The 13,306-nt window shown below is 52.9% G+C and overlaps 1 protein-coding gene across 5 annotated transcripts in view; it reads right to left on the minus strand.

Annotated features, from left to right (window-relative positions):
- The window catches only part of LOC130377082 (microtubule-associated protein 4), a 70,322-nt gene that overhangs the window by 4,486 nt on the left and 52,530 nt on the right, over positions 1-13,306 (minus strand). For 3 of the 5 annotated variants that reach the window (XM_056584042.1, XM_056584043.1, XM_056584040.1), the window contains 10 exons: positions 9,892-11,054; positions 8,662-8,943; positions 6,947-7,166; positions 6,292-6,351; positions 4,960-5,216; positions 4,630-4,680; positions 2,327-2,408; positions 1,764-1,864; positions 982-1,168; positions 15-162 (listed from right to left, as the gene is read on the minus strand). In XM_056584042.1, the coding sequence (XP_056440017.1) occupies positions 155-162; positions 982-1,168; positions 1,764-1,864; positions 2,327-2,408; positions 4,630-4,680; positions 4,960-5,216; positions 6,292-6,351; positions 6,947-7,166; positions 8,662-8,943; positions 9,892-11,054 (2,411 nt within the window). In that variant the 3' untranslated portion in view covers positions 15-154. Of the gene's footprint in view, positions 1-14; positions 163-981; positions 1,169-1,763; positions 1,865-2,326; positions 2,409-4,629; positions 4,681-4,959; positions 5,217-6,291; positions 6,352-6,946; positions 7,167-8,661; positions 8,944-9,891; positions 11,055-13,306 lie in introns of those variants that run through there. The other 2 variants (XM_056584041.1, XM_056584044.1) reach the window with 2 other exon arrangements.

Genomic DNA, 13,306 nt, shown 5'->3' on the forward strand with positions numbered 1-13,306 from the left:
AGAGGAAGAGTGAGAGAGAGAGAGAGAGAGAGACAGAGAGAGAGAGAGGAAGAAGGAAGACAGGAAACGTGGTAATTTAAAAGGAGTGAGGAGGATGAGGAGGAGGAGGGGGCGTGGCGTGGTGGAGGTGACATGGGGCAGAGGGACAGCAGAGTTAGACGCCTGTAAGATAAGAAGTCAAGACGGCAGGATGGTCAGCTGTCTGGGGGGGGTCACACTAACACAAACTATGATTTTATCAATAATGGTACCATTAATATTATATACTTAACAGGAGGGGATGGGTCAGGCTAACATAGCAGGGCCTCAAACTACTAACTACATAATTACAATATAGTAACATAAATGATAATATATACTGAACTGAAGACCATGAAACAAACCGTTACACCCCTACCAGCTAAAACAGAACCACATGCATGGGGGGTTTATATTTATAGCATTGTGTCAGTCCTCATAATGATTGAACCCTATCAGCGGAGTTTGAGTTAGTCCAACCGCTGTAGGTAACAAGAGACGATACATTACAACCATCTCTCTCTGGACACATGTAGACAAACTACATAAACACCCACAATGTCAGCTATTGCTGCGGTTATTACTTTGTTCATCATTCAATTGCTCACTAGCATACTAGCATAGTAGCGTACTAACATACTTACGTATTACTAGCATACTAGAATACTAGCAAGAAGCCTTGGCTAAACATTTTCAATCTATGCTTCGATGACCGTAATCTGATGGATAAGTAAACAAACTTTTTTTTTGGCATTATGTTCGTTAAATTTTGAACTGAAATATAATCTATGCAGTCGGACACTCTGACTCTGCTTAGGCTTGGTACTGCAGCCTGTTGCATTGCGGTCAACAGTAGTAGAATATATCCCTCTCTACAACTCTCTACATCTCTGGTGCAGGGGGATGCATGTAGTGAACGCCAGGAGATTCACCACACGCACACGCACACACACACACACTTACTGGTTTCGGGGATGAGCGTGTCCAGGACCGGGGCATCACAGAGGCCCTCGCCCCCACAGGCGCCCCCTTCCTTCAGCCCGTTCTCCTGGGCGGCGGCGGCGGCGGGGGCCTCTTGGGGCCCCGGGTCAGCGGACACAGAGGGGGCCTGTACGCTGCCCTCCTCCGCCGGCTCCTGGCCCCCGTCACCCTGGAAACACAGACCAGACGCACAGAGATCAGCGACCGCTGGAGGAGCAAGGGACCCTCATATACCCCCTGCCTTCAGAGGATAGGGGGGTCATTCACATTCATGGTCCTGGGTCAGATCCATGGTCCTCAATTCAGACTCAAGGTTTACTCAATAGAAATATTACATTAAGGCCTAATCCCATTTCTACCCCTTACCCCTTCAAAACAAGGGGGAGGGGTAAGGGGAAGGGGTAAGGGGTAGAAATGGGATTGGGCCTAAGGATCCAGACGGCCCCTATAATAAACACAATGTTTATTACTACCATGTTTGGCCTTAGATTGACGTTCACGAGTTGTTCCCGAAACATCTGGTTAACCTTCAGGAAGACTAGTCCACAAACTACCCTGATGGGTTCATCAGTCATAGATTTGCTGACCTCTGCAAACTCCCAGATGCGCATGAACCCATTGGTTCATACGCGTCTGGGAGTTTGTAAATCCTTTTTCAATTCAAATGCAACTTGGGACTCGACACACAGAGTGTTCATATAAAAGTGAGGCATCAATAACAAAGTACAGAGCATGGATCGACCGCGAGGGGGGGGGGGTCTCACCTTCCCTGCGGTGCCCAGCAGGTTCTCCATGGAGCCCACCTTGGACTGAGCCTTGTCCTTGAAGTTCACTTTGTGAGACTCGATCTTCACCACGCCACCGCCTGAAGGGTTACATGATGTTCAGGACAACACTCAACAGCTAGTGAGCAGCTAGAGAACAGCTAGTGTGTGAGCAGCTAGAGAACAGCTAGTGTGTGAGCAGCTAGAGCACAGCTAGTGTGTTAGCAGCTAGAGAACAGCTAGTGTGTGAGCAGCTAGAGCACAGCTAGTGTGTGAGCAGCTAGAGCACAGCTAGCGTGTGAGCAGTTAGAGAACAGCTAGTGTGTGAGCAGCTAGAGCACAGCTAGTGTGTGAGCAGCTAGAGCACAGCTAGTGTGTGAGCAGTTAGAGAACAGCTAGTGTGTGAGCAGCTGGAGAACAGTTAATGTGTTAGCAGCTAATGAGCAGCTAGTGAGAGAGCAGCTAGTGAGAGAGCAGCTAGTGTGTGAGGGCGTGTCAGAGGGGCGTGTCAGAGGGGCGTGTCAGAGGGGCGTGTCAGAGGGGCGTGTCAGAGGGGGCCCTACCTGGCTTGTGCTTGATGTTGTCCTTGGAGCCGCACTTGGAGGTCACCTTACTCAGGTCCACCTTCTTGCTGAGGATCTGAACCTGAGAGGGAAACACACCGTAGGAGGAACATGCTTATCTCCTCTCTACTGAAGCTACATCATGCTAACTGAGGTAGCATTCTCTGTGGAGCAGAGTGGAACTGGGAAAAGATCCCAACCATGAAAACTGTTGTGGAGAGCAGACAGGAACGTTAACCCTCGTTAGACCAACACGAGATGAGAGTATTTCGACACAGTGGATGTGCGAAGCACAGTACGTGACTTGGTTTGTGCCATTTATGCCGCCTTTCTCGCTGATCATCACCCAAACCCTTGAGGCTGATGTTCCTGTGGGCCCCTCCTCAGGAAGGGGAGGGGGGGGAGGGGGGTGTTCACCAAGTCTCTGACGTCGGAGGGGCGGAGCTACTTACGTTCCCGCCCCCGGGGATGTGCTTGAGGTTCTCCTTGGAGCCCAAGCGAGACGTGATGTGGCTGAAGTCGGGCTTTCTGAAGTCTAGGGAAACCTAGACGCATACGGTGACCACCACAGAGGGGGAGGGGGGGAGGGAGGGAGGGAGGGAAGGGAGGGAGGGAGGGGGGAGGGAGGGAGATGATGCAAGCGATCGAGGGATAGGAAAATGGAGGACGGAGGAAAATGAGGAGATAGGAGACAGAAAGCAAAGGAGAGGACAGGAGGGAAGAAGGAGGGTTAGTGAGGGAAGGACAGCAGAAGACAGAGAAAAGACTCTGGGGCTAAATGAACTAAGGGTTATAGGGATGTTCACGATTAGTCGTGCACTATTATCTTGCCAGAAATGTACCGATAAGAATTACACCCCAATTTTTGTAATATAATTGATCAAAGTAAATCAATGTGTTGTTGCCTAAAATAAGTTAACTCAATCACAAGTATTTAATCTTATCATGTTTATAAATCTCAGCAGCGATCTTCACTCCTGTAACATTCAAGTGCGGCCTTTCAGGTCAAATGTCACTACAGGACCGTCTAGGATCCGGAAGTGTTATTCCTCGGAAATGTGGACTGATGAGGGTACAGAGAGAGCCGGGTAAGTAGGGTGCTACTTGGTTTGTAGGGTGCTACTCGGTTAGCAAGGTAATTATTATTACTACTAATTCAGCTGGGCTGACATCTGACGAGGGCATATTTCCCTTTTACAAAGGGTAAAAGGATAAACCAGAGAAGAGTCTCAGGGTTTAAGACAGCTTTCCCAAGCAGCAGAGATGCTGGTCATGTTGAGGGAGGGTATGCTTCAGGTGGTGTGGTAGATGGTGTAAGACAAGGATTAAGGAGATGTTTGCAACAGCTGGGATATTTTAGATAATGAAATAGATTTGCATCTCCAAGCCGCTTTACAAAGTGGAAAAATAAGAGGCTGAAGGCAGAAGTGAAAAACACATGTATACATATTAATATGGAAACATACACACGCAGATATATAGATAGGTGTAGCGCCTGTTAGGAGAGGGGAGGGGAGAAGGGGATTGGTCGGATTGAGGGCCAATGGGAAAGGTTCTGAGGCCGGATTCGAATGTGGCGCGAGCTGGGACTCCCTCGGAGGGGTTTGGACGGGAGGCTCGGAATCAGGGGAGAATCGGCACGGAAGGAACGGTTTGTAGCGCTCCCGAGTTGGGTTTGGGATGAGGAGCTGGTCGCAGGTGGCTGGTCTGAGGGAGCAGGGTACTGGGGGAGCCGCAGGTCCCTGAGGGGGGTGGGGGCCCTCGTGGTGGACAGTCTTGAAGGTGAGCCGGGGTATTCTGCAGTCAACGCCAATGTCAGCCAATCGGGAGCCAGAGAAGGGATCCAGTGGAGAGGAGGGTGTTTCCATGGTTTCCACGAGGAACGCCACCAGGAGGATTTGTGTTGCGCTGCTCGGTTCGAGAAGTTTGGCCGTCATCTCGTCTCACAAATCAGACTGTAGCTCAGTATCTGTCGGCCTATTCCACCGAGAGGAGACATGTCTCTATTGGTTTAACGTTACTTTGGGACTTTGCACAGTCACCTGCACTGATGAAACACTGAATGGCCCTGCTCGCTGCGGGAAGATGAAGGATTATGTCATCTTCATCGTTCATAACTTTGGAAGCAGCAGGGGCATTTGGGATGTATTCCTCTGCAAGCTTGTTGGGAGGTTTCAGAAACACAACAGATGTGTTTGCATGAGAGAGCAAGAGAGAGAGAGAGCGAGAGAGCGAGCGAGAGCGAGAGCGAGAGAGAGAGAGCGAGAGAGAGAGAGAGAGAGCGGGAGCGAGAGATAACTCACTTTAGCGGGGTCTTTGGCAGCTGCAGCCTTGCTCTGAGCGGTCGACGACACCTGGGGAGAGAAGCCCACCTGGGTCAACAATACAACAAAAACAACAACAACAACAACGGGGGTGTCGCTCAAAGCGAACCACTTCACTTCTCATGGTGACCAGCATGCTGAACTCTAAATTCAAGAATTGTGAGCTCCTGGATACCTGAATTTCCCTCAAAGGATGAATAAAATATCATCTATCCATCTATCTGAAGTTCTTTACTTGAATGACATTTGAACCAAACACTAAGCAACCAATCAGAGGCCTCCTCAGGGGTCAGCTGGGCGTCGGCCTACCTTCACTCCCGTGTGTGGGACCTTCGTCTTCTCCACGGCGCCCACCTTGGAGCGGACGGCCTTGGGGTCCGGACTGGGCGCGGTCCCGGGGCGGGAGGCGCTGGTCCTGGCGGTGGAGGAGGAGGGGGCGGCCGGTTTGGGGGCCCGGGACACAAGGGTCGTCTTCCTCTCTGTGATGCTGGCGCTGGCCGGTTTGGGGGCCCCGGTGCGGGCGGTGGCGGCGGCGGCGGCGGTGGTACGGGGCTTCAGGGGGTCCGCTGCAAAGGGACAGGCGTGTTTACTTTAGTGTTAAGGTGTCCCTGAGCGAGACACCTCACCCTGACTGCTCCTGACGAGCTGGCTGCCGCCTTGCGTGGTTCACAGCGCCGTCGGTGTGTGGAGGTGTGGGTGAATGTTAGCAGCTAGGGTTAGCGCTTTGAGTGGCCACCGGTTCGACGAGCACGGTACGAATGCAGGCCGTTCACCATTTACTCATCTTTTACTGTACTGATCTGTTGTTAATCTCTGTACTGAAGTGCCACCGGACTCAATGGGCTCCTGACCGACCCACACATGCTGTCATCTCAGTCAATGAGACTCAAAGACTCAAGACTTACTTGTTCAGAGTTCACCTAGACTCTGCAGCCAGCCCCTTGGTTCTATGAACTTCCCTATTGTACCGACAGCAATAAATTGTTGTTTCTCCTTCCGACAAATGTACTTATTGTGAGTCGCTTTGGATCGAAGCGTTTGCTAAACGCCCCGAATGTAAATGCACTTAAAGACCCCCCCATGCAGTATTCTCCGCATGGCGTTCATCACCCACATCACCACCTGGTCTGGGGTGGGGGAGGGGGGGGGGGGCACTGCCTCTGAGCCGCAGGAGATTAGAGGGAGGGGGTGTCAGCAGGTTGGCTGAACACGGCCCACAGGACTGGGGGGGTTAGGGACCTAATCCACAAACTGCTGTGCTCTGGCTTTTCGCTTCCCCTTTCAATAACAAAGCTCCCTTTCCCCCCCCCCCAGTCCGGGACCGTCCTGGTGTTTGTCTGACGCGTCACCCCCCAGCTCAGCCTCACTGACAGCTCTACTAGCGTAAAGCCATCCCTGGTCTCTAGTCTCTGGCCATGGGGGGGCTCTACTCTACGGATAGGACTATTAGAGGTGTACAACTCAATTAGGTCTTTATTGATGAAATCAAGCCTGAATTAGCCTGAATTAGCCTGAATGAGACCGAAATAGCCTTTCCCTCACAGTGCAGCATGTATCCAAGCTGTACAAAACCATGCAGAAACAGGTTATAGCTGATAGTGCGAGTGTGTGTTGTAAGAGGGAGATTTATTGGCCGTGTACCTGAGGTCTTCACAGGGCCCGGCTTCCTGTCCTCTCCCAGCTTACTGTCCGGCTTAGACGCTGCAAATAACCCGGAGAGAGGCAGCCTCATCATAACCAGTACAAACATCATAACTCGTACCAACACGATAACAATGAAATCAAGTCAATAAGTACGCTGGTATTGCAGTTGGGATTTGGGTTACACAGAGGGAGAGCAGAGAAGGACGATTTTGAAGATAAACAACCCTAAATTAAAGGACCTCTGCTCCCCCTGACGAACAACACTTACATACTAATACACCTTACATACACCACCTTTAATTAATGAAATTAACTACACTACCTTTAATTAATGACCTTAACTACACTACCTTTAATTACTGACCTTTGCTACACTACCTTTAATTAGTTACCTTACGTACACCACCTTTAATTACTGACCTTTGCTTTACTACCTTTAACTATTGACCTTACCTACACTCGCTTGGATTAAATACCCAACCTTCATCTTTAATAAAAAATATATATATAAAAAAGATGAAATGCACAAAATAATTATCAAGAAAATTGACCAGATGAATTCACATCCCCACAACGTGTCTAATCCAGTGTTATTTGCATGTGTGCGTGTGCACGCGCGTGCGTGCGTGTTAGCATGTTGTGTCTTTCCTACCCAGGGGCTTCTTGGCGGCCGCGCTGAGCGCAGGGCGGGGGGCCGCCGTCATGCGTGCCGCCCCGGCGGTCCTGCTAGCTGCCGCGGTAGCGGTCTTGCTAGCCGCCGCGGTGCCGTTCCTGTTTGGGGCGGGGCCAGCTGGGGGTCGAGCGGCCGGTGAGGTGGTGACCTTTGACCCGAGGGCACGCCTCTCTGTTGTTGTTGTGGTGGTTGTTGTTGTCTACAAGGACAAGGAAACAAACACCAGAGGTCAATGGAAGACATTAGGGATGACCACAAACATAAATCAATGCATATATCAATAAATATTGATCTTGGAGGAGATCCAAGCACAACATTGTTCAACCAATGCATCGCAGGAGCAAAAAAAATTGATACAAAAATTCTCCAAGAATCCCACAGGATCTCTTCCTGAGAGTGAAGTAACTAAAGGGTTCCTCCCACCTCTAAAGGGTTCCTCAGACCACTAGAGGGTTCCTCTGACCTCTAAAGGGTTCCTCTGACCTCTAAAGGGTTCCTCTGACCTCTAAAGGGTTCCTCAGACCACTAGAGGGTTCCTCTGACCTCTAAAGGGTTCCTCTGACCACTAGAGGGTTCCTCTGACCTCTAAAGGGTTCCTCTGACCTCTAAAGGGTTCCTCCGACCACTAGAGGGTTCCTCTGACCTCTAAAGGGTTCCTCCGACCACTAGAGGGTTCCTCTGACCTCTAAAGGGTTCCTCCGTCCTCTAAAGGGTTGTGTTCCTCCCACCTCTAAAGGGTTCCTCCGTCCTCTAAAGGGTTTCTCTGACCTCTAAAGGGTTCCTCAGACCACTAAAGGGTTCTTCCGATCACTAAAGGGTTCCTCAGACCACCGGTCTGAGGACCACTAAAGGGTTCCTCCGACCGGCTCCCAGTCTAGCGAGCTCAGGAGGATGACATGAGGGGGCGGGGATGGATGTGTGGTTGAAACCCCGGAGGTGAATGCACTGAGGTGACCAGGACTGGGCCGTGTGTGTTGGGTTCTCCTCGTCTCTTGGCGGTGGGATCTGCAGGTCATGCTCCACACACAGCCAAGCCCCCTCACTAGAGACCCCGACTCACCCCCTCACTAGAGCCCGACTCACCCCCTCACTGGACCCCGACTCGCCTCCTCACTAGACCCCGACTCACCCCCTCACTAGACCCCGACTCACCCCCCCACTTCGGGGCTTTGCGTTAAGGTTAAAAAATACCAGTTTATTTTGAGGGTTGCCCGCGCAGTGTTGCAGTACAACGGGCCGCCACCGGAGGGCACTGTAACGTCACTGACTTTAGGCTGGAGACAGAGCTCTGGAAACCATTAAGAACGACCGGCTGGTGAGTAAATGTTTAAACTACTGTCCTATCAACATAAAACTAAAAAAAACTAAAGAGAGAACCAGGGTGACTCCTGAGTCTTAGCATTGTGTAGCGTCTTATCCTGGAAATCTCTGTTGTATACGGGGAATGGGTTAACCTAGCGATTATTAGTGCCTGGCACTTGTTTCTATGAACATCCTTGCTGTACCCACAGCGATGTATTGTTGTTGTTGTCTATCTTCTGACTAATGTACTTATTGTAAATCGCTCTGGATAAAAGTGTCTAAACACTAAATGCCTTGAATGTAAATGTAAGTAGCTGTAGCTCTTCCCCTCCCCTCCTGGGAGGGCGGGGCTTCCTGGGAAGGCGGGGCTTCCTGGGAGGGCGGGGCCTTACCTTTGGCCGGACGTCCCGCGGGGCGGGGCCGGTGCTAGTGACTGAGGAGGAGGGCCGGCTGGGGGCCAGGCCGGGGGCCCTCTTGGGGGCCCCCGCGGTGGGGGCGGTGGCCGGCCTGGCGGCGAGGGTCTTTTTGGCGAGTGGGGCTGAGATGGAGGTGGAGTTGTTGAAGGTGGAGGTGGTGGTGTTGAGGGAAGAGGCGGGGCGCCTGGTGGGGGGGGCGGCCGCTGAGACCGGCCGGGCTTTGGTAGCGGGGAGGGGTTTGGTTGCCATGGCAGCAGGCTGAGGGTGTACCGCGGTGTGGGGGGAGCAGGGATTGAGGAGATGAGAAAGGAGGTGAAGGAGGAGGAGGAGGAGGAGGAGGATATAGAGGAGGAGGAGGAAGAGGAGGGGGTGGTGGTAGAGGAGGAGGAGTTAGAGATAGAGGAGGAGAAGGAAGAGATAGAGGAGGAGTAGGAGGTGGTAGGGATAGAGGAGGAAGAGGAAGAGTTAGAGGTAGAGGAGGAGGAGGAGGAAGAGATAGAGGAGGAGGAGGAGGTGGTAGAGATAGAGGAGGAAGAGGAAGAGGTAGAGGAGGTGGAGGAAGATAGAGGAGGAGAAGGAGGAAGAGATAGAGGAGGAGAGGTAGAGGTAGAGAAGGAGGAGGGGGTAGAGATAGAGGGCGAAGAGGTAGAGGTAGAGGAGGAGGAGGGAATAGAGATAGAGGAAGAGCGAAGACAGAAATAAGAGATAAGAGAAAAAAAAATGGGGAAAAAAAAACATTAAATGGAAATGGTCAAATGACGCAAGCAGCCGTGATCATAAAATCATACAAACACAAAATAATGAGGCGGGTATAGTGAAATGAGTAGCTAAGCAACGGGTAGGGATGGGTTTCAGGCTAATTCATTACTCCTATGAAGGTAAAGAGTGGCGTGGAATAGGGCAAACCCTTCGAGGGGGGTGGGAGGGTTGTGACCAAACACCTACCTTAGTGGCTAAGAAGATTCTAAATCAAGGTGCGAGTCTGTAGATGGTATACATGTTTATATATGTGTATATATGTTTATAGATGTGTATATACGTGCCTCTGATGAAACTTCAGACTATACCACCCTCTTCAGACAACTTGTCGATGCTAAATGACGCGTTTCCCGTAGTGAAATAGTGTTGATACTGCAACCCGATCCTGACTCCAAGCTTAGGGAGTAGCTGAGCTACTGAGGAGGACCAGGGACCAGCAGCACCTACCTTGGTCTTCTTCTCAGGACTGGAAGGTTCCTTCAGGCTCCCCGTGGGGGGTCTGGCTGAGGGCTTCTTGGTCACGGCGTCCGCTTTACCGGCCTTCTCCTTGCTGTCCTCCTTCTTCACCTCCTTCTTCTCTGCAGTCTTCTTCACCTCCTGCTTGGCTTTGTCTTTAGTTTCCACCGCTGCGGCGGCCGGCTTCTCTTCCTGCTGGCGTTCTGGTTCTGCCTCATCGTGTCGGTCCTCCGTCAGCGCCTCTTCCTTCGTCTTCACCGCCTTCTCCACCACGGAGACGGTGGGCTCCTGCACCTTGGGTTCCTGCACCTTGGGCTCCTCCACCTTGGGCTCCTCCACCTTAGTGTCCTCCAACGAGGTCACTTCCACCTTGGACTCCTCCACCTTAGTGTTCTCCAACGAGGTCACTTCCACCTTGGACTTCTCCACCTTAGTGTCCTCCAAAGAGGTCACCACTACCTTGGACTTCTCCACCTTAGTGTCCTCCACAGAGGTTACTTCCACCTTGGACTTCTCCACCTTAGTGTCCTCCAAAGAGGTCACCTCTACCTTGGACTTCTCCACCTTAGTGTCCTCCACCTGGTCATCCTCCGTGCTCTTGTTGCTGTGCTTCTCGGGCGTGGCCGAGCCAGCGTCCAGCAGGGCGGTGGTTGGCTGTTTCTCCGGGCTGGGCGGGGCTTTAGAGACCTCGGTTCCTTTGGCGTCTCCTGCTTCCGGTTTCTCCGGCACCTCCGTCACCACGACCGCCTTCGCCTTCTCCCCGGGCGTGGTCGGCTCCAGGACGACCGTCTCCGGGTCCTCATGCGCGGCGCTCACGTGTATCGTCTTCTCCACCTTCTCCTCCACCCCTTCGGCCGCCATGTCCGCCGGCGGAGGCTTGTCCGGTGTCTTCTCCACCCGGTCCTCCATCTTCTCAGCGACCTTCTCCGCCTGTTGTTTCCCCTTCTCCGTCTCTTTTTCCTCTGCGGTTGCTGACTTGTGGCGTTTCTCCTGCTCCTCCTCTCGGGCGGCCAGCTCCACCCTCACGCTCCTCCGGTCAGCTTCGTCCAGCTGGACGTACTCGTCCAGCCGCTCCATGCCGTCGTCCATCTTGTCCTCCATGCTGTCCTCCATCTTGTCTTCCTTTGTGCCTGACTTCACTGGTGTCTGAGAGTCTGTGGGGGACAGAGACGGATGCGGTGTGGTTATAGAGACAAACGGTGAGAGACATTTTCTACCACTACTCATAACCTAGCAACCACGTGTATCTCAACCTTTGACCTGGCAAACAGTCGATCGTTGGAACACAATAAGGAAAATAATGATGGAACAAAAAAAATAATAATCAGCCGACAGCCACTCATCCCTGACTTTTCAGCCGATCAATGGAAACGACAGCGAGAAGCGAGGACGGGAGTATTGAGTGGACGTGTGATTGGGAGCATCCATCACGGTCTCAGGGGTCGCCTTCAGCGTTTTGTACGCTGGATATTAAACATGCTTTTTATGTTTCTGCAGACAAAAGCTCTAAATATAATTGCGCTGTATTTATGGTGATGGTTGACCTTCATATAAATTATAAAGAACAATGATCCTGGAGATTAACTTAGAGAGAGCGAGAGAGACAGAGAGAGACAGAGACAGAATGAGAGACAGAGACAAAGAGAGAGTGAGAGACAGAAACAGAGAGAGAGTCAGAGACAGAGACAGAGACAGAGAGAGTGAGAGACAGAGACAGGGAGAGTGAGAGACAGAGACAGAGAGAGAGAGTGAGAGACAGAGACAGAGAGAGAGAGAGACAGAGACAGAGTGAGAGAGTGGGAAAGAGAGAGAGACAGAGACAGAGGAGAAAGCCAGACAGAGGGAAAAAAGCGAGGGAAAGGGAGAGCATTCAACAGCCTCTGGCCTGATGTTCTTTGCACAGGGCAGACGGAAGATAACAGAAACAAGAGAAGGAGAGATTGAGAACAAAGAGAGATAAGGAGAATACCAATAATAGACAACCGCAGAATACTACTGTGACTGTTGACACTATGCCCAGAGGCACAGTGCGAACACACACACACACACACACACACACACACACACACACACACACACACACACACACACACACACACACACACACACACACACACACACACACACACACACACACATGGACACACACACACACACACACAGCTGTAGGCCATATAATCCCTGTTTTTCAGCACTATGTCTCTCTCTCTACCCTGTCTCCTCCTAACCCCTTAACGGAGACCTTGTCTGCAGGCTGTCGAAGTCTACTGGACACAAATCAAGAAAAATAACCATGTCCTTCACACACACACACACGCACACACACAACCCCCACTCAGACAGTGAGAGAAAGGATCTCAACATGAGCTGAACACGTCCGCCGGCTCACAGCCCAATCCTCACGCCACAGACGCGGCCGCGCCCATCACCTCAGTGTCAGCTTACCTTGGTCAAGGTATTCCCTCCCTTTAAGATTTGGTGCAGGCTCAACATCAGTGACCTTTGATCCACAAATACATTTACAAAGAAAGATGACCTGTCCCTGGTGCGACAGAATCAGGGCCCTGCCCTACGCACCATGCACACGATCGAAGAGGAAACTGACCAGCCGTCTGATAAAAGCCCAAAGAGGGGTCTGAACACGGGTCTGAACACGGGTCTGAACACGGGTCTGAACACGGGAGTGAACAAGGGTCTGAACCTGGGCTGCTTCGACAACGGCGCGGGCCAATGAATGAGCAGCACCTACCCTCTAGTGCGCTGACGGAGGGGCCGGTACCGGGGGGCCCGGAGTCGCCCCTGGACTCAAAGAACCCCTCTGTGTCCCCTCCCACTTTAACCCCGGGGTCCGGGCCGGTGGGTTCTGTGTCTAGCCCCGTGGCGGTGCCCTCAGTGAGGTCGTCCCCGTGTCCGGACCGTGGCGGGCCAGAGTCCGGGACGGGGCTGACGCCCGCTGGCGCGTCCTTCACGTGGGCCGGTCCGGACCCGCTCTCCGGGGGGGTCCCGTGGCCCCCGGGGCTGAGCGGCACGGGCAGCGAGACGCCGTCCGGAACCGCTCCTTCTAGTGGGGGGAACCGGTTCTCCGGGCCGCCCTCTGGCGCCGACAGGAAGTGGGCGGGGCCCGGGTCGGCGGGCTGGCTCAGGTCGGCCCGTGTGGCGCCGGCGGCCGACAGGGTCTGGGGGGGCGCCGGGTCCTCCGCCACGGTGAGCGAGCGCTTCATGGCCGGGCTGTGGGAGGAGCGCCGCGGGCCGCCTCCTGCAGGAGGGGCGGAGTTCTCCTGCCCCGGCCCCGCCCCCCCGGGGTAGTGGTCGGGCGGGTCCGCGCCGGACGGCACCAACAGGTGGGAGCACTCGGACATGGCGCGCCGCATCGCCTTCCTCTGCTGACACAGACGTAGCTCCGCCT

This window comes from Gadus chalcogrammus, chromosome 23 (assembly GCF_026213295.1).
Source record: "Gadus chalcogrammus isolate NIFS_2021 chromosome 23, NIFS_Gcha_1.0, whole genome shotgun sequence".
In the NCBI taxonomy this organism is placed as follows: Eukaryota; Metazoa; Chordata; class Actinopteri; order Gadiformes; family Gadidae; genus Gadus; species Gadus chalcogrammus.